The sequence below is a fragment of the Chiroxiphia lanceolata genome, chromosome 1 (genome assembly GCF_009829145.1).
Source record: "Chiroxiphia lanceolata isolate bChiLan1 chromosome 1, bChiLan1.pri, whole genome shotgun sequence".
NCBI lineage: Eukaryota > Metazoa > Chordata > Aves > Passeriformes > Pipridae > Chiroxiphia > Chiroxiphia lanceolata.
The window spans coordinates 120,763,589-120,786,534 of NC_045637.1; the positions used below are offsets into that span (position 1 = coordinate 120,763,589).

At 39.0% G+C, this 22,946-nt stretch overlaps 1 protein-coding gene across 9 annotated transcripts in view; it reads right to left on the reverse strand.

Annotated features, from left to right (window-relative positions):
* The window catches only part of CREB5 (cAMP responsive element binding protein 5), a 255,401-nt gene that overhangs the window by 51,234 nt on the left and 181,221 nt on the right, over nucleotides 1-22,946 (reverse strand). For all 9 annotated transcript variants that reach the window (XM_032704266.1, XM_032704207.1, XM_032704216.1 and 6 more), the window contains one exon: nucleotides 20,994-21,104. In XM_032704266.1, coding sequence (XP_032560157.1) covers nucleotides 20,994-21,104 — 111 coding nt within the window. The remainder of the gene's footprint in view (nucleotides 1-20,993; nucleotides 21,105-22,946) is intronic.

Below are 22,946 nucleotides of genomic sequence, written 5' to 3' on the forward strand. Positions count from 1 at the left end.
GGCTGCCCCCAGTCCAGTGGTGCCACTAGAGAGCCATTCAGAGAACCTCACATTAGGCTGTAATTAGCTCTTAACCAAAGTGCTCTATTAACCCTGTTAGGAGCTTTGGCTCCTGATTTAGACAGGTGCCTCAAATCAGACTACATAAATAAACCCTACATACTTTCCATTGCTAGACCTGACACTTGACCAATTTCAAACAAAGATGAGCAATTAAATAATTTTGCACCCTATTTTCTCTGCTCAGCAATTCTCAGCCTTAGCTACCTCCCCATCATGTCAGCATCTCAGTGTTGATTTTTAACTCCTCCATGGGGTATAGTAATTTGTGTTGACTGTATTTCATGTACTTGGATGGTTACTGATCTGACTGAACTCTGCTGCCCATGGGTTTTCATGGGCTTCTCATGGGCCGTATCTCTTTATAATAAAAGAGTTTTTATCACATATTGCTCTGTATAAGCAATCACAGAACACAGCTGGTGGTAGCAAATTGCAAAATAGAGCTGTTTACAGAAATATTTACACTTTTCACTGCTGCGGAGTAAGAGCACTCCAGTTTTGCATGGGTGTCCAGTAACACTTGGAGTCTAAGTTCAAATAAACAGATCACGGTTTACACTCAGTGCATTCACTATGACACTATTCACGTGTGGCCTAATCATAAATGTATTACAAGTAAAAGGAACCATGTAATTTGACTTGGGTAGTTCTAGAGGTTGTCCCCATTACTGGACACATAATTTTCTTTCCCCCTCTTCAAATGAGCCCTGATGCCTTTCTCTGTTCACCTTGCTTGTTGCACTGTGCAGGTTCCTGTCTTCCCTCAAAGGCCACATTTCTGCCGTAGATGAGGTTGCTCTCAAGCGTCTTCCTTCCCCTTTGAAAGTTTCCTTGGTTTACATCCTTTGTTGATGTTTTTTTTATCTTCATCCTCCCCAGCTTGTTAATAAAAAGAGAGGAGTTGATTTCTGTCCTGTGAGCAGCTTGAGAATGGACAGAACTGTCCACCACAACTCAGGAACTGAGGTCTGTCAACACTCTAGGTGTTGCTGGCCAACACTGTCTACGGAATCAGCAAACTATTTTGCTGCTTCTCCCTGCTCTCCATCCTTAGTAATCTTTTATTCCCTCCCTAACCACAGTCTTGGATCCTTAGACAGACCCACTAACATCTGAACTTACCCCATCCTTTACTGCCAAATCCCAATCTGATGAACTGTCTCAGGTTCATGAGGACATTGCCCAGATCAAGGTAATAATAAGGATACAAGCAAGATAATGATTAGCTCCCAAATGAGACTTTGATGTTCATGGAGACTAGCACTCAATGCAGACTGAGTTTGACAATGGCTAAGCACCAATATAAAATAACCTAGGAAAATTATCTCCCGGGATTCACCTGCTAAATTACAGCTCTTCCATCTTGTGTTTCCTGTGTTTGCAGTTTTCCCACTTACTGTCAAGGAACCATGGGGTTATGATGAGAAAAGGGAACAGCAAACTTGGGCTCTGCAGATCAGATCAGAGAGATTTTTGCTAGAAATTTGTTAGCCAGTTAATTAAACACATCTTTACAGGGACTCAAGTAGCTATTAATCTCAAACCAATGATGTTTAGAATTTTATAAGCAATTTGATAATTTTTGATAATTTACACAGACTCTTTCAGCTGTACTGTTGAAGCAAATTCACCAGTAGCATTTATGAATTCACGTCCCTGGATGGATTATGGATCCCTCTTATCCTGGAACAGTGAAAAGTGTCACAATTTCTGTAAATAGTCTAATTTTACTGTAATTTGCTCTCACTAGTTACGTTGTATGACCCCTTCACATATCAACATGTAGTAATAACTTTTCCGTTGTAAAGAGATATAATCACAAAACCACCTCTTCCTTTCATGTTTGTCAGGGTATGCTGGGGCACTGAGGGACACCTAACCATGTGATGTATGTTGCAAACCATCTCTTCTTCTTCACTGGCTAGTGGGAAACATTCACACACATTTTGGCATCTGGTAAAAGTTTAAGAATTCCTCATCTTCTCCCCAAAGAATCATCTTTCAAATCAAGATGAACTCTCCAAAGATGACAACTCTGACCCAAAACACATTTTAAATGCTGCACTTGCAGAAAACTGATTGTTGCAAGATTCCACTGTGATGACTAAGCAAATGTTGGGAAGACCTTGAAAACTGCAGAAAAGAAAAGTCTAGCATTGTTATTCTATGTAAATTCATCCCTGACAGATTAGATTTTACCCAGTGGCACTTTCAATTACATGCCTCAAATAAGGTTTTAATTTAGATTTAATAAGACAGTTATTGCATGCTAATTAAATACTAATGGATTATTAAAAACATATTTTCTGCAGGTTTAACAATCCCGTAGTAAGCACATCTATCTAAACCTGAATACACATGGTTTTAATCAGTCATTGGAATTAAGTTAAAACATAATTGCTGAAAGCTGAATTATATGATTGGACTCTAGAAGACAATTACAGTATGTCTATTTCACAAACATGGATTTGATGGAAGAATTAATAGGGAATAATTACATTTATCTGCTAAATAATGGTATTGATTTAAAAGCATTCATGTCATACGTATTAATTGTATTTAAAGAAAAAATTATATAGAAGAACAAATACACTGCATTCACAGACTAGTACACAGGACTGGTCAGTAAATGTAATTTCTTTTAAAAATTATTCTGGTCTAAAAGACATTGCATTATTCTTACACACGGATTTTTGCTTAGAAGTAGTATAGTGCACTTTTTATATAATGTCTGTTAACAAAAATACATCTTTATCACTTGCCAAGAATGATGTCACTTTTTTAGCATTTGGCCAATTCCTTAGCCAATTGGAGTCTACTTCTGAAGCATGTAAAACTATTTATCTTTCAAAAAACCTGGCAATCTCATTGAATACTTCTATACATATTGATGCATTAGGTACACCTAGCAACCTAGTAAACAGAAAATAATCCAGAGATTTATCTTTATTAATGAGATAATTTAGCAATTACAGGTATTTTAATTAGCGCTGGTAAAGACATTCTTAAAAAAATTGATTATTTAATTACCAACCATGTTCTGTTGTTCTAAATGACAGAAGTCCCTGTTACAGATTGTACCACTGAAGTCCTTACTATGTCTGAGTCCATGTCAAGACGATATGGGCACCAGAGGAAGCCCTCATCATGATACCTTTAACTAACACTTGGTACTGTAGAACGACAATAACTGAAGCAAACTGTATGCACTGACACTATTATCAGCTCTGTAGGACAGTCTTATATTTCTCTGCACTATTGACTCAAGCCTGCAAACATACAGAGATCAACTCCATCTTTCTGCAATGCAGGGATTACCAGCATTTGTTAATCTATTCATATTTTCTGTTCTTGGCAGATCCCTCTCAAAATCTTTCACAGAATTATCAGCTTGGGAAGGGAATAATTTCCCTTTAGTTACATCAGTGCAAAAGGGGAAACGCAGGAACCCCCTGTTAAGTACCTTGCCACAAGATATGGCAACATAGCAGTCAAAAACTAATCACATCAAAAACGAAAATTGATTTGGTGGTCTCCCTGCATATGCCAGTTGTGAGTACTTTAAAGCTGCTCTCTGGGTCTGTGCTACGGCAGCAGGACAACCACTGGGAAAAAAAAAGGTGCTGCAAGCCAGACTAGAGGTACCTTGGCAGGCTGTGTGGGTAAGCTTGCATTGCTCCTGCCAGCACTACAATTATTAGATGCTATCATCCCCTTGCATTCACTAGTACATGCAAACTTTTAAAACAAACACGCAAATCAACCACACAATGAAGTAATGGGCTGTTTTGCATCTCTCCTGGCATGGATTCAGCCTCATTCATCTAATAGCCATGCTACTGAAACCAAAGCACAGAAAACTCAAACTCAAACAAATGAAAATGCATAGACTTATTCTTGTACTCACTCTCCCAGACAGCGCAGGAAAGGAGAGACAGTACAGAACATTTGCAGCGGTATCTATGGGATGACAAGCACTTAAAGCCATTCCACAGCATAAGCTCTGACCCAGCACTAGTGCCAAGTTTCAATGACATGCTTCAGTAACACGAATTGCTTACTGTTGGGCTTCATTTAACCATCCTGTTTCTAGCAGTTCTCTGAACTATGGATTCTTCTCTCCGAGAATACAAAAGCCCAAGGTATGAGTTCATTGCTAAAGAACGAAAGCATCTCAGCAGCCCAGGGTGCCTGGTGATTTGCTGAGCTCCTCTGAGCCAGTTGTGAGTTTTCTGTTTAATTTAACTATTAAGGTTTAAGCTAAATAGAATCCACTCAGCGAAGAGCTGTATCTGTGCAAGCATGACCCTAATACAAGCCAGGAACAACTCTCCAATAAGATTTTTGTTGTTGTTGTTGTTTAATGGAGGAAAAGTAGTGCTCTGAAACACTACAGTGCTTGCAGTAAAGACTGAGGTTATTTGGGTTTTGTAGAAACGCTGTGGTTTGGTCTCACCTTTAAAAAAGATGTAACTAAAGTGCCTTTTTTTGCTTTTTATGAATCACTAGACAGGCAACAGGCTTTTTCCCACAGAAAGGCACATTTGCCTCAGTGCTCTAAAGCAATCTGTAAAACTTGCCTCTATCGCTGACTAATTATTATTGTTGAGCAAATGTTTTTCTAATGCTTATATCTGAAGCCATCAGACAAACTATAATTTGTGACCAGCCTTTGTATTTGGTAAAAGCCTAACGTGGCAGAGTCAGAATCCATTCATTAGCTCTGGCAGGCAGCTCCAGCCTTCTGTGCAAGGAGCAAAGATTAATGCAGACATTGTACTCAGGGTGGCCCTCATACTGCGAACCCCATGGTTTCAGCTTCATTTACAAATCCAGAAATCTTTTTTGTTTTGCTCAGGAATAACACTGTTATTGAAATAGAGCAGTGATATTCATAAGGAAATTTAACTTCTTAACCATGTAAGGCATCCCTGTTTTTTGCATTATTTACACATAAAGTAGGATATTCCTCCTACTTAGTTTAAACTACATGCTGTTCCTATCCCCCCAAATGCACTGGGATAATTTTTTGATTCAAATATGACTGACAGGTGGGAAAGGAAATGTTCCTGCTTAGTAATGAAAATAATACCTACATGCAAAATAGTAGCATATTGCCAGAAAACAGTTCAGACATTTAGGTGTTATGTTTGCTCTATCTTCTTCAAAATAGGCAACCCTGTGGTAAGACGTACTGCACTTCCCTAGATTTCTAGTTTGCATATTGTGTTGTTAGCTAACAGTTTATTTCTGGCTTGAGGTAGTTTAATTTATGTCATACTTTTCATCCTAAATATTTGTTCCTTATTGTAAATTTATCTTTGACACTTAAGCTCATGCTGATAGGAAAAAGTAATTTAATTGAGCAATTTAAGGCTTGGATCCTCAAACTCCTTAAGCATCTGCTTAATTAGATTTTGAAATGACACTATGAAGGAGCACAAAGACTCACAGTCTAACTGTGAACTGGGATGTTTATTGTCTGGGTTCTCTGTATTTTAATTTCACTCTGTATCTGCCATCTATTAGCCAGGCACAATATGTAAACATAAGTAAACATTACCTAAATTGAACCATAAATACAACGTGCAATGACTCTCAATTAAAGTTTAGTAGGTTGTAAGGAAATAAGATATCCTGAGAATACGATGCTTACAGTCTCCATGACTTCTGAATGTATTCATTTAGCTTAAAAGCAAAACAGAGATAGCGTATCTCTTGCAGAGTTCATCAAGGACACCAGACAGTCTACCCAATGTGTCTTCAATAGCATCTTCTTTTACTGAAACAAAAGGCTGAAGAAGAAGAAGGCATTCAACTCCACTCCTCCTTCTATACAGAAAGTATGTATTCTTAAAATGCACATTATTTGGAAAGAAATCATTATGAAATTACAAGATTGTCCATAATTTCTTAAACTATGTGTTTTTCATACTCCTTTATGTGTGGGATTGACAGGAGTTACACTACTGCAATAAATTTACTTTTTCTATTCTTTCTTCAAAGCAAAAGTTAAATTTCAGTAACAGTTATGGCCTCAGGGAATCTAGGGTTTCACTAACACAATAGCAGTGAGTTTATACAGTCCAAGACACCCTAGGAAAGCCATGAATAAGTGTCAAGATATCCTATTTCTCTACTGTGTATATTTCTCTATCTCATAGTAGCTTTATTTCAAGTACACTTCATTTAGAGGTTCCCATTCCTTTGAACTCAGTTTGCATCACTAGAAGAGTAACTGCAAAGTCTAGAACCCTCTCTGATTGTCATTCTGCCTGTACACCCCCAACAGCCCCCCATTCTGCACATTAAGACTCTCCCCATCCTGAACAGCCTCCCCTGAGTGTGGGGAATCTTCCCATTGCTCAGGGCAGAATTAATGTGTTTGCAAGGCCAAAAAAACCCACATGCCTTAGTCCTATCCAAGAATAATGCCTAAAGAAGTAATAGCTGCATCCCCTGTGCCTACATGAGATGACATCATGGGTCCTTCCAGACCCAGAACTGCTGGTTCCCCTGGGCCCTGCTGATTCAGAGGTCTTCCTGAATTGAACATATAAGTGATTTCTGCCCTCCAAACATCAACAAAGCCATTAATCATGATCTCATGGTATGCACAAGGAGGAGAAAGAAATAGAAAGTGTCAAACTTTTAAATGCTTTTTGCTCTTTCCAGGTATTTCTAATAGAGACAAGACATTTCTTCAGTGCCTACCTCTCTGCTGTTCTTTTAGCAATCACCAAAGAGACTGCATATATATATATATATGTATGTATGTATATACATACGTGTTACTATAGAATGACAGGTAAGAGGGCTGATCTAAATACATAAGAAGCCGAAAAAGCTGTGCTTTTAAGCAGATGAGGCGTCAAAGCTTACTGAGCATTTACACACTGTCAGAGCAAAGCCTGAAGCATTGTTCTCCTCCTTGTTCAGGAGCAGAAACAGGAAGCAAAATGATTCTGGAAGGATTATATGTCCAACAAAGTTCATAGAAAGGCTTTGTGCATGCCACAGTACATCAATAATATACCTTTTGTTAGATATAATAAAGTCTTGGCAAAGACAGGTGATGACTCAGAAAGCACAAACAAATAGAGAGAGTCTCAGAAAAAGCAAGGAAAACAACTCCAGCCCATTCCAAGTTTAAAAGAAATATTACCAAATCAAATCGAACATCTGGCACCTGTTCTGCCCACCACCCCAAATTAATTCTTACTGTGCTCCATTAGTGTTTAGCAAAGTCCAAAGGCCATGAAAGACAGTCAGTTAGGTGCTCCTACCCTCAGACAGATGAGGGACCATTTCTCCTCTAAGGAAGCTTCTGAATACTACAGAGCAGCAACACCCTCTACGAAGTTTCCAGAATGGAAACCAAAATATTTATCTGAGGATATTTTTCCTCTACTCTTGGGCTGGTAACCTGATGTGCACCTTCTCACTTGAACTTTCCTCTCTGGGCACTGGCGCGGGTGCAGCCTGTCAGGTTGCTGACCGTGCAGAGGGTCTCAGAGGAGCTTGGGGGGCTGGCTCACCTCTGAAGACAAGGCAGGCAAATCTGATTTATTTTGCACTTTGAACAAACAATAAACATAAGAAGCTACCATATCTTAGCCAAAGGAACAGATTAGGCTGTTTAGCTTCCATTTTAAAACTGTCTTGGACTGTGCCTTGACAAGAGGGCTCCACCGCTGCACAGCTGAGCACTGAGAACCCAAGACACTGCAGATGCAGTTAGGAGCTGACACAGGAGGCATTAGCCTCCCTGTGCAGTTGGGTCTTGTGTTGCAAAAGGGTGTGGAGATGGCAAGCAATGTGGAAAGCAGTGGTCAGCATTGGGCGTTCTTCATCTCCTACGCATTGCTAACGCATGTATTGCAAGCAAGGTCACACAAAGTCTAAGGACACCATTTCTCTATGTTCTGGAGGGAGCTTTTAGGGTTACCTGAACTGAAAATGTAGCTTTCTGTATTCATTTGAAGAAAACAACACCCATGCTACTAATAACTTAGACTCACTAACAAAGACTAAGCTATTAATATAACACAGTGACAAGTCTCAGTAAAGCTTTGGAGACAAAGAGAGAAATACCAGCAGAAGACAGTGAGGTTTTATGGTGGTAATGTCCCTAGGCCAAATCCATGCTTTGCAAAACTGTGCTGACACCATTAAAGACACCCCAAGGATGAATTAGACTCATTGCATCTTACATTATATAATGAGATCTGTATAGGGGAATTTCTCGCAGTTTTACTCCTACAGCTTCTAGTGTTAAATAGGATTTGTACATCCCTGACTTAAAATGAAGTTTCTAAAGCATTTCAAGGTATATATCACCTAGATGATGTAAAACTAGTTTATTAAACAGGCTTCCAAAGCACATGTGCTTCATTGTTTGGTCCAGGCTGTTTCCCTTCATTTCTATATGCTGCTAAGCTGCAGCTCAAGTGCCACTCAGGACAAGACTGCGCTTCCCAGATAGAAGAAGTGAGCCCTAAAAGATGATAACATAGAAGCTGCTGCTACCTTGTGATCTCCAGAGAACAAAAAGCAAGGACAATCCCTGTGACCAATGATAAAATGAGCCACTCACACACTGAAAAACTCTTCCCAGAAAAGCCATCTTCAGCTGTATTTTTTAGGTATCAGAAAAATAAAATTCAAGGCACAGGACTTGTCCTTCCCACTATGGGTTAAACCTAGGTAAAATGGAACATGTCCAACAATGCCAAAGGAGGAGGTGAAGTAAAAACTGCCTGTATGGCTGCAAGTTCTGTGCTGCTTTCAAGCCTACAAATAGCACTCAGCTTGACATTGAAAAGCTTTGTAGAGGTTGGTCATTCTCTCAAACTTGACACAGTCATAAATCCAAGGCACTGTGCAGCCAGGCACAGCGTTGTTTTTTTTTCCAGGATGAGAACACATCTGAAACAACACGCTCAGACAGTATGGTATTATTTACTTACAGCTGAGCTTAGGAGATCGTGTAGCAGCCTCAAAAATTATCCCAATTATTTGAAATTGCAGTATAGTGTAAAATTCTGTCAGGAGAGAGGCAGAGCAGCGGGAGAAATTAGGATGGCTTTTTTTTTTTTAATAAAACAAAATGAACCAAGGCAAGAATTCAAAAATAAGTTACTAAAAACCATTTTATAAACCAGCTTTAAAATCTCTTAATAGCATTAGCTTACCTTCTGCTTTGTCTGAAGAAATATATATGAACCAATAATGTTCTCATGAGATTTCATTACTGAAAAGGTTCATTAGAAAAGGCATTAAAATACTAATTATCTCATAAACTATTTAGTTGTGTACCCACTGGGATAGTACTTACGAGTGCTCAAGCTCTTCATAGATCCAGCTAATCAATTAATGCTCATTAGAATCAGAAAGAGTATGCAGACTGCAGCATGCAGGAGAAATAAATAAGTCAGAGGTTAGCAAAGAAAGTGATTTGGCTGTAATCGAGCCTTCCTTTGTAACACAACTGTTGTCTGCTACGATTTAATTTTAATCAGCCTTTTTGGTACTTCTGGTAACGTGACTCTTCTTGTCTCAAGAATCTCAGCTATTGTTATTGGTCCTCCAAGTACATAATTTATTAAGGGAGATACATCAAATGCTACATGGAGATTCAGGTGGACAGGTAGACTGTTCACTGATACCATGCTAACATTACCTACTGGGTGTGTAAAAGAAGAGGAGAGGTGCTCGGGGGTGTGTCATGGGTGGCTTTCTCTGTCAGAGCAGACAAGCAGCCAAACAGACATGGATGCACTGCTGGCTGTTCTGCATGTGCTCCCACAGAAAGAAAAGCCCACCCCAGTGCCTGCCTACCCTACACCAAGGCTCAGGAAGGGTCAGGAGATGTCTGCCAGTGAGAACTGGACTCTCACAGTGTTTTAAAAACACCACAGGGGAAGCGTCCTGCTTTACTCCCCCCAGCACATATGCTCCTACACCTCCAGAGCACCAGGACTGCGGACCCTGTCTCCTCACTGGGTACGGCAGCCCAGTTTCAACATTGGAAGTGCCTGGAGCCTGGACAGAGCCTGCTGTGCTTCTGTCCTTCGCTTTTGCCTAGGCTCCTGTAGGGAGCTCCTGGCATACAATGCTGTCCCATTAATGTGGATATAGGTCCATCACTTGTGATGCTAACATCCCACTGAGAAACAAAGGATGGAGATTGACAGGCAGGCAGATCATGACTTCAGGCAAATGCCATTTCCCAACTACATGTATATCATGATCTCTTCTGTAACTGGCAGGACAGAATCTACAGTAGATTTTTTTTTAAACAGAATTTAGATTCTTTAAACAGAATTTGTTTAAAGGCATCCAGGATTTAATCTGGGTTGCTTATCATCTCCTTCACACAAGCAACTCAAGAGAGCTTCTCCTTTGCTTCAGACATTAGAAGTCTGCATAAAGATCTTACATGCTCCAGAAAAATACATGTTCGTAATCTCTTGTTTTCACCTTGGTGGGAACAAACCAAAGATCAGAGCTAGTAAAGTGAGGAAGTTTAGAGCTGCTTCATCCAGCTGGTCATTGCTCAGGTTGCAGTGATCAGGAACCCTATAGATACTTTCGTCCTATAGGAGGAAAGCACATGCTGGATGGGTACTACAAGTCATAGCTACATTATTTGGATTTTTGTGGGTAGCATTAAACTAACGTCATGAGTCACATATACCAGTTGTTATACTAGGACTAGTATAAAAACATCTTGAATTTTAAGTGTAGTAGAAAGGGAAGTTTTACTTTCTAAAATCTTTAAAATTAGATCAAGCTACCTTATTTTCTTATTTAAATGAAGGATTTGGGTACCCTTAAACAAATCCAGAAACCACAAATTTCACCACGGGCAATTCATTCATATTTTAATCTCAATACTGATGCAGTTATACACCATTTTTCACATAAACTCTAGATTACCTCTGGGAACTCTGTATGCAACTAATTCAAACATTGCTTGGATCAAGTTTCCAATCAAACTAATCCACCACTAACATGATTTAGAAGACTGACAAGCCTCTGCAAGTTGATGTAGCTGAACAAATTTCCTTTGTGCAAATGCTAGTCACCTTAAATGTCAGTAAGTGGGTTTTGGATAACACACACAGATTTTTCAGACATTTATTGTTCTGCAGCATTCTAAAGTATTTCAGGAAAAGTGGTTTCTTAAAACAAGATAAGGTAATACACAAATAAAGAGATGGACAAAGTTAGGCGAATAGGCATAGATAAGATTATGCTTGCTCAGTAAAACTACATGTAATAGAGGAAGAAAAAAGACCTACCAAAACCACATAAAAAAATAAATGGACATGTGCACAAACACGCATACCTGCAAACATCTGACCAACAAACCTGGAGCTCTTCAGATTGTTAGTTGTCACTATTGCCTACACTGCCTCTTGTTTAAATGAAGTACTCAGAAGTTCAGATTTTGTACACATCCAGATATTAATTTTTTGGCAGGATTTTTTAATTTAAGAAAATTCCTAGAAGATGAAGTTAGAGCAGTATCTGTTACAAAACCCTGAATACATAGTTTTCTCTCTGACACACTCACACACTGCACACTGACACCAGCCTGCAGAGCAGCTGCACACATCCATTAGATGGAAAGCAGATCAGGACTTCCCCCACCCTTATCCTGGGTATCTCCTGGCTGCTATGCTGGCAGCCAAAACAAAGTTCACGCTTAACCTCATGCTAAAGAGCCTCTGTTAACAGTCGGAGAACACAGTCCATCCTCATTACATACATTTCTCCTGAACTACAAGCAGCACATAAAGCAGGCTCTAGTCAAATCCAGTAATAATGCTAGGTATTTTGGGGAAAAAAAAGAAAAAAAAAGCAAAAAGTTGGCACAGTATGGCAAATGTCATACTTCAGTGTATAGTGGTGTTCTGTCAGAAGCCAGACATATTAAAAATATTTACATAATTTAAAATAATTTGTACAGGTCTAGTAAAGTCTATTTTGGGCTTTGGGCTTTAATAAAAGTTTAAACATTTGCTAGATCCCATTGGACTTCATATGTAACCTTGGCATTTGAGGGCAGTATTGAGGATATGCCATTACTAAACTTTTCATATTAGTATGAGTGTGAACTGAAATACCATAATAAAAATATAACAATATTTCTTGAGACTTGAAAACAGTCCTGGACTTCATATGTATTTCCAGATGGGAAACTAAAAATATACTCTATGTTTGCACATGTATATTCAGAGGTGGCTAATTTAAACATTCCAGAATAATGTGGCCTAAATATAACAACATGAATCATCCATCATTTTCAAAGAAATATCTGGCAATTTTTCATTATGAATCATTAGGGACAGGTACCAATACCTGTCACAAAACTCCAGGTGATTGTTTGGTATGATGAATCCATCATAAAAACTCCTGATATTATTTTGGGGCTTAGAGTAAATAATTTACCTTTGAAGTTATGTAATGAACACCTCTAGGAAGCAGAGTTAAGAAAAATTAAGGAAGAAAAAGTTCATATAAGATTCTGGTCAAAACACCAGTGTGCAAAAAAAAGAGGCAAATAAGTACTAAATATTTAGTGTATAAAATGCCATGAATAATCTTCCCGAATGTGTTCTGTAGTCACACTGTATGTAGTCTGTAGAACATTCTGTAGAATATAAAATATGGATTCGAAATAAAATAACATTAAAGCCAAAATAAACAAAATGCTTACCTGGCAGTATCAAACTGTGGCCAGAGCCCAGCTAAAGGAAATTTTGAGATTTAGAAGTATAAACTATATCCTCAGCTGATGCAAAACCCATGCAATTCCTTTGAATTCAACTTTCACAGGTTTACACCAGCTGAGGATCAGGGCTAAATTTCAAAAGTAATTTTTGACTACACCAAAAATCTTGCCTCTGATTTTTTAAAGATAGAAGATTAGGAAATTCTATTTTGAGCTGTTTGTGGGGCTTGTCTCTCCTTTCTGTACACTCATTTCAAAAAATTAAAATGAGGAGAGGAGAGGAGGGGAGAGGATTTGCAGTGAAAAGGTGGATATTTTGCTTTAAATAATTTCAGTAGAATGAGCAACAAAACTACAGGAATCCTGGCCGCTGTTTTAATATTTTACAAAAGCTTTCTTTTTTTACAACATTATTTTAAGGCCAAGCTTTCATGAATGAAAATGTAATTTAACAAAGGTAATAATCCTAAATTAAAGTACTTCCACACTGATACTGTCACTAAATGAAGAATCTGATACTACCTTAAATAAGATTTGTAGAATATTTTCCAATATGAAAATGAGTTGGTTTCAGTGTGACCTTCATATATTAAACGGCAGGAAAAAAACGCACATCCATGTCCAGAAGAGGAAGATTTTGCATAAATCGAATCCTCTACCTAAAAATCCTAACAATGTTTTACTCAAATCTGTTCATGCTAGTTCATTTTTGGCTGGTCAAAGTCCACGTTCCCCCTGTCTCTGCAATATTCCAGCTATGTCAGTTATTTCACTGTCTTCTTCATAACGTAAGTTACTTAAACGGGGGAAACTATCTAAAACAGAGTAACACTGCCAGAGAAGTTGCATTTAGTCCTCAGCACACAAGCAACAAACTGTGAGTAAAGAGAGCTCAGGTTCCCTGGGGTAAAGCAGGGGCATGATGGGGGTGTCCCGTAAAGTGGGCTATGCAGTAACTGTAGAATAAAGAAGATACAGAGTGCAGAGGACACAACTAACTACGCCACATCCCATGCAGTGTGACTACAGAGCACATTTGAGAAGATTTTTCATTGCATTTTATACACCAAAATCTCAGATAAACTTTACTGGCCAGCAATTTGCTAGTAAAAACCAGAGCAGAGCAAAGTTTCCTGCATAAGTATTTCCAGGGTGGGAGACTCAGCCTGTCCCAGTTTTTAAATTACCTCGTTAATACTTCTCCGAACATAAATAAGAAAAACTGTACTAATGAACATCTGGAAGACAGTATATATAGCCCTCCCACCACTGAAAAGTGTCACTGGCCATATCTGACAGAGGACACAACAAATGCTGTGAACGTTTCCTCAGACTGCACACAGCTTGTAGAAGTGTTTCAAATATGCCTATGATCTTAGGAGAAGATCTACAGGGGTATTCGTTAGTCCTGGTTTGGATATGGTTGACATTATGTGAAAGTAAGTGCTCTCCTGAGATTTCAGTGAAAGCCATGATGCCAGGGAAGCTGATCTCACAAGGCTTCCATCATCTCAGATGACAGAAGTCTCAGAAGATCAGTTAATTTTTGTCATTCTGAGCCAAAATCTCATCAGTAAAGTTCAGGAAATTTCAAAGGTATTAAATCCAAACACAAACCGCCACCTTCAACTGGATGTGAATCCTAAATTTGAGCCTGCACCCCCTGTAAGCTTGAGTTCAGCCTCCCCATTCTTTTCCTAGTCCTGAAAAAACACTATATTTCAACAATTATATTGATATTACCAACATTAATATTAACTTGAAAAAAACCATATACATAAATTCTACTCAGACAAAAATTGTGTTTCCTTGAACTGGCAGCCAGAAATTCTTCTGTGCTTGTTTCAGCTCTTCCACTGACAAATTGTGTGGCCTCTAGTGAGTCACTTCACTTTTCTCTCTCAGTTCAACAGTCTGAAATTATTTATCTCACAGGAAGGCTATCATAATTAATAAACTGCTTCATTAGTTACTATATAGTTTTTAGAAAATGCTTTTTAAGCCTGTTCATAGAGAAGAGATTTACTGCCACGAGAACTCTGCTTCCAGCTCTCATGTCCTCAGTGGTTAAAATATGAGGCTGGTAAAGTGTGCAACACCATCTCCTCCAACCCAAAGCCCCTTGCTTGTTATGAGATGCACTAGCACATCCCAATCAAACACTGGGCTTAATGTGCAATGGCCTGAAGTGCAAAACAATTTACATTATTCATGGATCTTGCAAAAATCTTGGAAAATTAAAGTTGTACATATTCCAAGCAAAAGACTGAAAATATCACATATATCTATGTGAAGCAGAACTTCCCTGTAACGCAACCTTAACTTTATCTTTACATTTTCCTTTTTCCCCGGCTTCGCTACCATAAGGACTTGCTTTTACTTGTACCAGTGCCCACTGACACACAACTTAACACAAACAAAATCTTTTCTTTAGGGTACAGTTGGGCACCAAACAAGCTATCCTCATGTATATGGATGCATCAGACTTAATTTTCAAAATCTTATGACATACAAAAGCCAGCAGTTCATGTGTTGGGCTAGCTGATAGCTACAGCAAGCAAATATTACAATTGTATTTCAATTACTGCTATGGTTACAAAATCAGGGTGGACACTAGAGGGAAAAGGCAAAAGAGAAACAAATCTACAAAGACGATAAATCCTCTGAGGAAAGTGAGGGTGGTGGAGAAACAGAGAAAAAGAGAAAGGGTGAGGGCTGGTGGGTGGGGGAGAAAGCGAGGTCACTTTAACACCCAGCTGAATCAAGGAAAACAAAATAATAAAATACAAGTTCTTCTGGGGAAATAGTGCTGATAAGATCACGGCAGGATAAAGTGACACAAAGAAAGAAAAATGCAAGGAATTGTTACAACTTGTGCCTACAACAAGCAACGCAATTCATATGCACTCAGGAGAAGCAAGACCAGATATTTGCTACATATTCGCAGCAGCTATGAGTAACTGAGCTGCCTTGCTTCCCTAGTGAACTTACTGAGCCACTGACAGCTTGAGAAGAATTAGTTCCTACCCTGTCTAGTTCATAATCCAGAATTTAGGCATGACGGGTACAAGGTCCTGTTTCAATAAACAAACCAGAATACAGTTAGCTTCACCCATCATGATAATACCTTAATCCACGGCAAGGCACACTGTCTGCAGGCAAAGCTACTGCCTGGGGAAGATTTTAAAGCACAGATCAGGAGCACACTAAAAGTTCGGCTTCGGAGACTTTAAAACATAAGAACAAATATAACAGGAGATACAATTTCAGATTAGGGAGTTTCATCAACAGTTACAGAAGCATCGTGGTTTTTAACTATTTAACTGTCCATTCTGTGAAAACATTTCTCAGTTACTGATACAGGAAATTTCATCACACTTTTTATTTGGAAGACTTTGCTTTACACGTTCTTTCTTCCCTTATGTTGCTTTCATTGCTTTATTGTGAAGGATGAGATAAGCAATTGCTTTTGAAACTCTGAAGAGATGCAACATTTTTCTTTCTGTTCTTTGTGCATGCTGCTCTATTAAAGTGACTCCTTTCCCAGCTAGTTGATAGGAAAACGTAGACTTCAAACTGTTTATTTTGTTTAACCAAGTATCTTCAGTCATGAAGTGTTAAGTAGCTAAACCTAGAGCTTCAATGGTTTTGATCCTGCCTAGACTACCTATGTTAACCTCTTGCCTCAAATCAGTATGGAAACCTTGCAGACCTGGGCCCAAAGCCGGAATCCAGAGGGATGTGCTTCCCAAGGTTACCAGCTGTCCCAGCACACCATTGCTTGTTAGGGCAGCACTCTTCATTTCCACATCCAACGGCTGCTGCAGTGGCTGAGCTGAATATCAAAGCGGGGCCAAGGTAAGAGCTTACTCCAGCTGTTTCTCAGTTTGCACCAGTTGCACAGTCACAGTAAACCAGCATGGAAATACATGCTATTTGTAAAATAAGCAGCAGAAGGCTCCATCCAAACTCAGACCCCAATCCGCATCCGATGAAAGCCCTCCACTTTCATAGCCGAGCCTTTCCCATTTGGCTGACGTACTGTGTTCCTGGAGAAAGCAAGCTGTGCCTGTCTTAAAGCCATAAGAAATGCATCCGGGTCCCCGCAGCCAGTCCTGCCTTTCCTCTGGGATGGAGAGCTGAGTGATGCTTGGACCAGGATTTTCACAGCCACTAGTAGGATTTGGACCCTTAGCTCTCATTAAGTTGAATAAAAACCAGTGCTGATGACAACTGGCTCAATGCAATTTCTTTCACTTCTCTCCTCCTCCTCTGCCAAAGCTGTTCGGCATTCTTAGGTGAATTAGGAGGTTCAGTTATTTTACTGTTATAATTGGGAACACGCACACTACCGATTTATTACTTTTCTTTTCTGGTTATGTTTTCACTCTTTCATCTGATAGACACTTTCAAATTGATTTTTTTATTATTACTGTTCAACTTAGTAACGCATATAAGGCAAAAAAATAGCCCAGAGTCCTACACACTTCTGATGCAGAAATATTTTCTTTTTTAAAGAACCATACATATTCTGTCAGGAATATAAGCACAGCCAAGCTACACATATTATATTTTATTTAAATTTTATAAAATTACATATCCAACAAGTGGCAGACAGAAAGGGTAAAAGAAAAAATTACCAGGTCAAATTTAAAACTGTATTTTTAAGTTCAATTATGTTCATTGCCAGCCTGCTTTTTACACCTCCTTTCAGAGGTCATAAATTTCTGCAGGTAAAGATCAATGCCTTGCAACATTCAGACAGAAAGGCATCGGCTCCATCAAAAAGACCTGCTGTCACACAGGTTTCCAGCAGTTCAGTGCACACTATTTATCTTTCACTCCAGTAATCCACACAATATTGCACTTCCGAGTTCTAAAACCTCCAATACTCTGAAACTGCAAAACCAAGCTGTATGTAAGCAGTATATTAAGGCAAAAGCACCACCAACAATTCCAATTTCATAATGCTCTCAGGCTACTGAACCACATGTTAATACACTACACATGCTACCCTGTGTACTTTTGCCACATACACTTAAGAGCTATATGTTTCATCCTCTTTCCAATGCAATATATTTTAACACAAAATCAATGTATGTTTTTGGTAGCCAGCATAAGGGTTTGATCCATTCAGCTCTGAATCTAAGAAGAAAGCAGTATTGATTTAGATGTTCACTCATTCATTTACTAGGACAGTTTTAAAGCATTAGGTGATAACCTAATTGAGAGGCATACTGTGAGGGAAACTGAGATTGTTGTGATAAATTAAATCAGTTCTGGGATGTCATCTGCAATACTTGATGGAACATTCTCCAGAAAAAAATAAACCAGGAAATGAGAGTCTTGGGTGGCAGAGTGTGGCTTTCCATAAATGCCAGGTAATACAAGCTGATTAAAATACATATAGATAAATAAATTGCTTATTATAGAAACATTACAGTAATAATGCAGCACATATGAACCAATCAAGGGTGGGAATCTTTTGCTGCCTATCTGCTTTCTTTTAAAAAACTGGCATCACACAGCATTCATACTGGTATTACTTTATGCATTTTATGGAAGCAAATTAAGTCACCAAATAGTGTTATGACTGCTGCATACCAAATCATGCTTGCATTGCTCAGGTACATACTTTCATGAGGCCAGAAGGATTTGGTCTCACATCTGGGTCTCACACTTAAAGGAGCCCATCCTGCTATTCTCTCATGTAGGCCCTAAAAAGGTGCTGATCCATTTCCCATGGATTTGGACAGCTGATGAACCAGGCTCAAGGTTCCCCAGACTTCTCCATTTACTTCAGTCACTAGCTGAAAGCATCTTAGATGAGACTATCTAGTGTTTGACATACACATTCTTCTCAGAGCGGGGCCAGCCAAAGAGAACATAAGAAGTGCTGAATGCATCAGCAGAAATAGCATTAGCAGAATCTAGCGAAATCTAAAATTCCTTCCTAATGCAGGACACAGTCCAGTAAGGTACTAAGCACCCTCACTTTTGACTTTTTAAAAAAAGTTGCCAGAGTATGTGAAGTTTCATGCTTTAAGCATGAAGAAAAGTGAAACAGTTAATAATAAGAACAAACATGCCTGTAATACAGATGATTCTGATTTAAAATCCATGAACTTACATGTAAGAAATAATTTTTCTCTAAATATTTCCCACATTTTTTTCAACTTTGTGTTTACACCAAGTGTTGTTAATAGCTTCATAATGCTCAAAGCAGTGGCTAAATGAAAAGGCCTTTTACATTACACGTGTGCTCAGACTGAAACAAACTATAAAACTAGAATATAGAAATATGGAATATTAAAAAAAAAACAAAAACAAACCACCTGCATTTGAAAATAAGAAAGGTCTCGGAGCTCTGAATTTTACCTCTTACTCTTAAGAGTTAATGTGTGCAGATGTTTTCCACCCTTGGAAGAGTGGCAGAAAGCCTCTGAGAAGCAAAGGCACTGCTTGTTCACTATACTATGTTTTGGATAGCACTTTCTATCTGAAAGAACCATGCCTTCATACATTAGATTTAGGGACAAAACCTGCCTACCCAGACTAAAAAGTAATTTATATTAATGTACAGTTTCAGTTATTAAAGCACAGAATTCTCACCATATGCTGCAATAATTTAATCTTGTTCTTAAGTAGCCTCACACTTCCAGTAAAATAGAGGCAGGGGGTGCTGGGAGAGAGTAAACTACAGAACCTTTAGTCCCCAAAACAGATGCCAGTTTTGGATTTATTCAGCCAAGGAGTATTTAGCTTGGCTCAGCTACACTTGCATTGAAAAAACACTTGCCTGTTCCAAAAAGTTTTTAACAAGCTCTGCTGCAGATGCTGTTGCCATTTGGCTTGTCACCGTCACTGTGTGGTACAGCAGAGAGAACTCTTGACCACAGGTTTTCCTTGGCTGGGGGAGCCAGTGTTTTTGGCTATCGTTCTTCTTCTGGCCAACTGGCTGCATGTTTACGCAGTGTGGTTTTAGATGGAGTGTTAACAGAGGCTGGGTTAACAGCCTAACCCAGACCAACACTGAGACGAAGGCATGACCTATCCAATCTAAAAAACAGAGGTAGAATAAGCTCGTATATGTTGTTACTCTTAACCCAGACTCTCTTGCATGCATTTTTATACTTATAGACAAGAAGATATCTTTCTATGCCTCAGGATAAATGACAACAACTTTAAAAGCCGTACCAGTCATGAAAGTAGAAATATATAAAAACCTGGGGTTGTCCAGTCTTTGTCAGTTTGATTTCATTGTCTCACTAATGACAATGTTAACTGGGCAAAATATCACTGAAAGAAGTTCTGTTACTCTTGTTTTCCACTACTATGAGATATTCTGAGAGGATAAAAACCCTGCAGAGTTAAAACTAAAAACTTCTGTCCTCATATTTCCACTAGCCAGCAAATGGCAGTTCTGAAACTGAAAAACCCCGAGTGTTTCTACATTCATGAACTTGATGTCAAGGATATCAGTGCTGAACACCTCCACAAAAGTGTATATAAAGCTGGGAAAACTTAAAAAGGCCCACCTGCAGTTTAGATTACCTACACTAATCCTATTCCAGTACATATGCATGAGAAGACTTGTAAGATGTAGAACAACTTTAAAAACCATTTTTTTATAAATTAACTACATTTGTCCAAATTCTGACACTTCTTTTTGATGGCAACTACCTTGTTGCACTCTAGAAAAAGAAAATATCCCAGTTTTATACATGTTATTTGGTGTGCTTCTCTAGCACTGCCATTACCCTGACATGCCACATTCCTATCTGGAAAAAATGAGGACTATATACACTCCCTCCACAGCACACACTTTTTACTGCACTCTTTATTGACTGACAATTTTCTTTAAGTCAAGTTGTGGAGCACAGACACCATTAGAGAAATAGACAGATCACTTGCCTAAATTCTACTAATCTGTACCAAAAGTCCTATTTAACACAGTATAGATCAGACAGCCCTTCAGTTGCCTTTCACTGAGAGTTCAGTTAGGACTAGGAACATCTTGAAAGTTCATACAAACAAAGGCAATTTACTGCAGCATATTAAAAAAGAGTATAACGTATGACTAAGAATGAAGTAAGCAGTGTCTGGCTACATCCCCCACTGTCTGGGTAACCGGTATGCAAGAGCAATATGAGAAAATACAGTAATTTTAAAAAAATTGTCTTTTTACCATTTTGGCTTCTGAATGCATTGGGGGAACTTGAGGTGAAGCACACGGATTGCTGAGGTTCGGTCCCTGCATCCCCATGATGTTGGAGTTCATTGACATTTGTCGCTCCATCTTTTAAAAGAAAAAAAATATTTGAAAACATCTGGAGACATTTCCAAGAATTTACTCTCGGTTTCTTTTTAAATGGACTCAGCTTTATTTCTTCAAGTCATGACTGAAAAAATAACAATCTGTGTCATGAACTGAATGTGTGTATGCATGCAGGCGTGTGTTTCATCAGAATCGACCCTGAAAACTCACAGCCAATTATAAAGAAAGGGGTTCTTTAATAAACAAATGTATCAGCCACCCAGGTTTGTGCTTTTTTGTAATGATTTTCTCCCTTTCAGTGTAACAACACTCAGAGTTAAGTGGTTTTAAAAGCATCACTGTATAAAATTGTAGCTTCCCCTACCAGCGCAGCCCAAATTAGCTTGTTAAAAGCATAAATAAAAATCTACAATCTCAAGTGTATGGGAAACAAGTTGGCTCTTTTTCCTTCACTCAGACTACTCAGATGAGAAGAGTTTTCCATATGTCTTGTAAGGGAAACTTTCATGCACTGCTGAGATAGCAAAAAACAAAGCAGAACTCCTCCTGGCTATTCCGAGCCCTTTCTGCAAGCTAATCTCCTAGGTGGAGAGGGAGGGATACACTTTTCAAACAAAATCTAATGGTATTAAGTCCTGTATAAAATCATTTCCTGGAGTGAGGTAAGCCCCATACACTGTTAGGCATTGGCAGAGCTGGTAAACAGGGTTATGGTGCTGCTTTCAGCCAGAGCTGAGCATCCTGATGTGCTTTGGGCCAGTCCCCTAAATCTTTGGCTCTTGCAAAGAAGCTCTTGAATCCTTCTGATTCAAGCAGGGGGGGTATTTTCGTACCCTGTGGTGAGATTGTTTCCCATCTTCCATGATACCTGCAAGAATGGGTGCTGGGCCTTGGGGAGATGTCAGTATCCCACTGCTTCTCTGGCGGGGCGTAGCTGCCGCTGCCAACGCTCCTACCCCCTCTCCATGGGGTAGGAGCACCTCCCACTACCACCTCCCCTGCAGCCCTTTCACAAGGGACAGGAGCTGCAGCCGGGGCAGCCAGCATTGACTACGTCTGTCTCACTTCCGAGCTCACGTCTCTGTGGCTCTCAGCCAGAGCACACCTGCTCATCTGCAAGTAAAGTTGCCCAAAGGGTTCCCCTGCAGCAGCCTGAAGCCACTGAACTTACACCATTGCTGGATGTTTGCTCCATTTCATGTTCCTTGGGAATTATGCCAGGAAAAAAGCTTCCCACAGTATCTTATTTTTAAAAGGTCTTATTTTTTTGTTGTTGAACTTCCTGGTCAGTATTCCAGGAGACCCTTATTGACAAGTTACTAAGTAATAACTTATTAATGACTGATCAAATAGCAGCCAAATCTGAATCTTTGTATACATGTGGAGTGCCCCCCTTGCTCCAGCAAATCCAGAACAAGCAGTACTTTCCTCCCTCCTATGGTCAATTGCTCCCAGGTTGTCTTCCAAACCTAATATCGTGAAATGAAACAAAAACTTCTCCTTCCCCATGTTATCCTTACTCATCTCCACTCCTAACCTGCCCAAGACTCTTATACAGAAAACGTTGTTAAAATCATTTAAGAATTTGAAGTTACAACTGGAAAGCACTCCTTTAGCTCCCATAATAAGATGGGAAATATTCCCATCCCTGCAGAAATGAGTGAAAGATGAGCAGTGATCATGACCTAAATCTAAATAAGTGCAAGTTAACAGGTCAGAAAAGTAAATCACATTTCTTTCTTGTTAAGTGGCTATCTCTCACAAACAAAAAGATTACTTAGACTTCACTGATATAACTTATGTAAATGGCTTTTCCAGTCTTGTCTGAATTCAGAAAAATCTTTTCATTCCAGAACAGATATG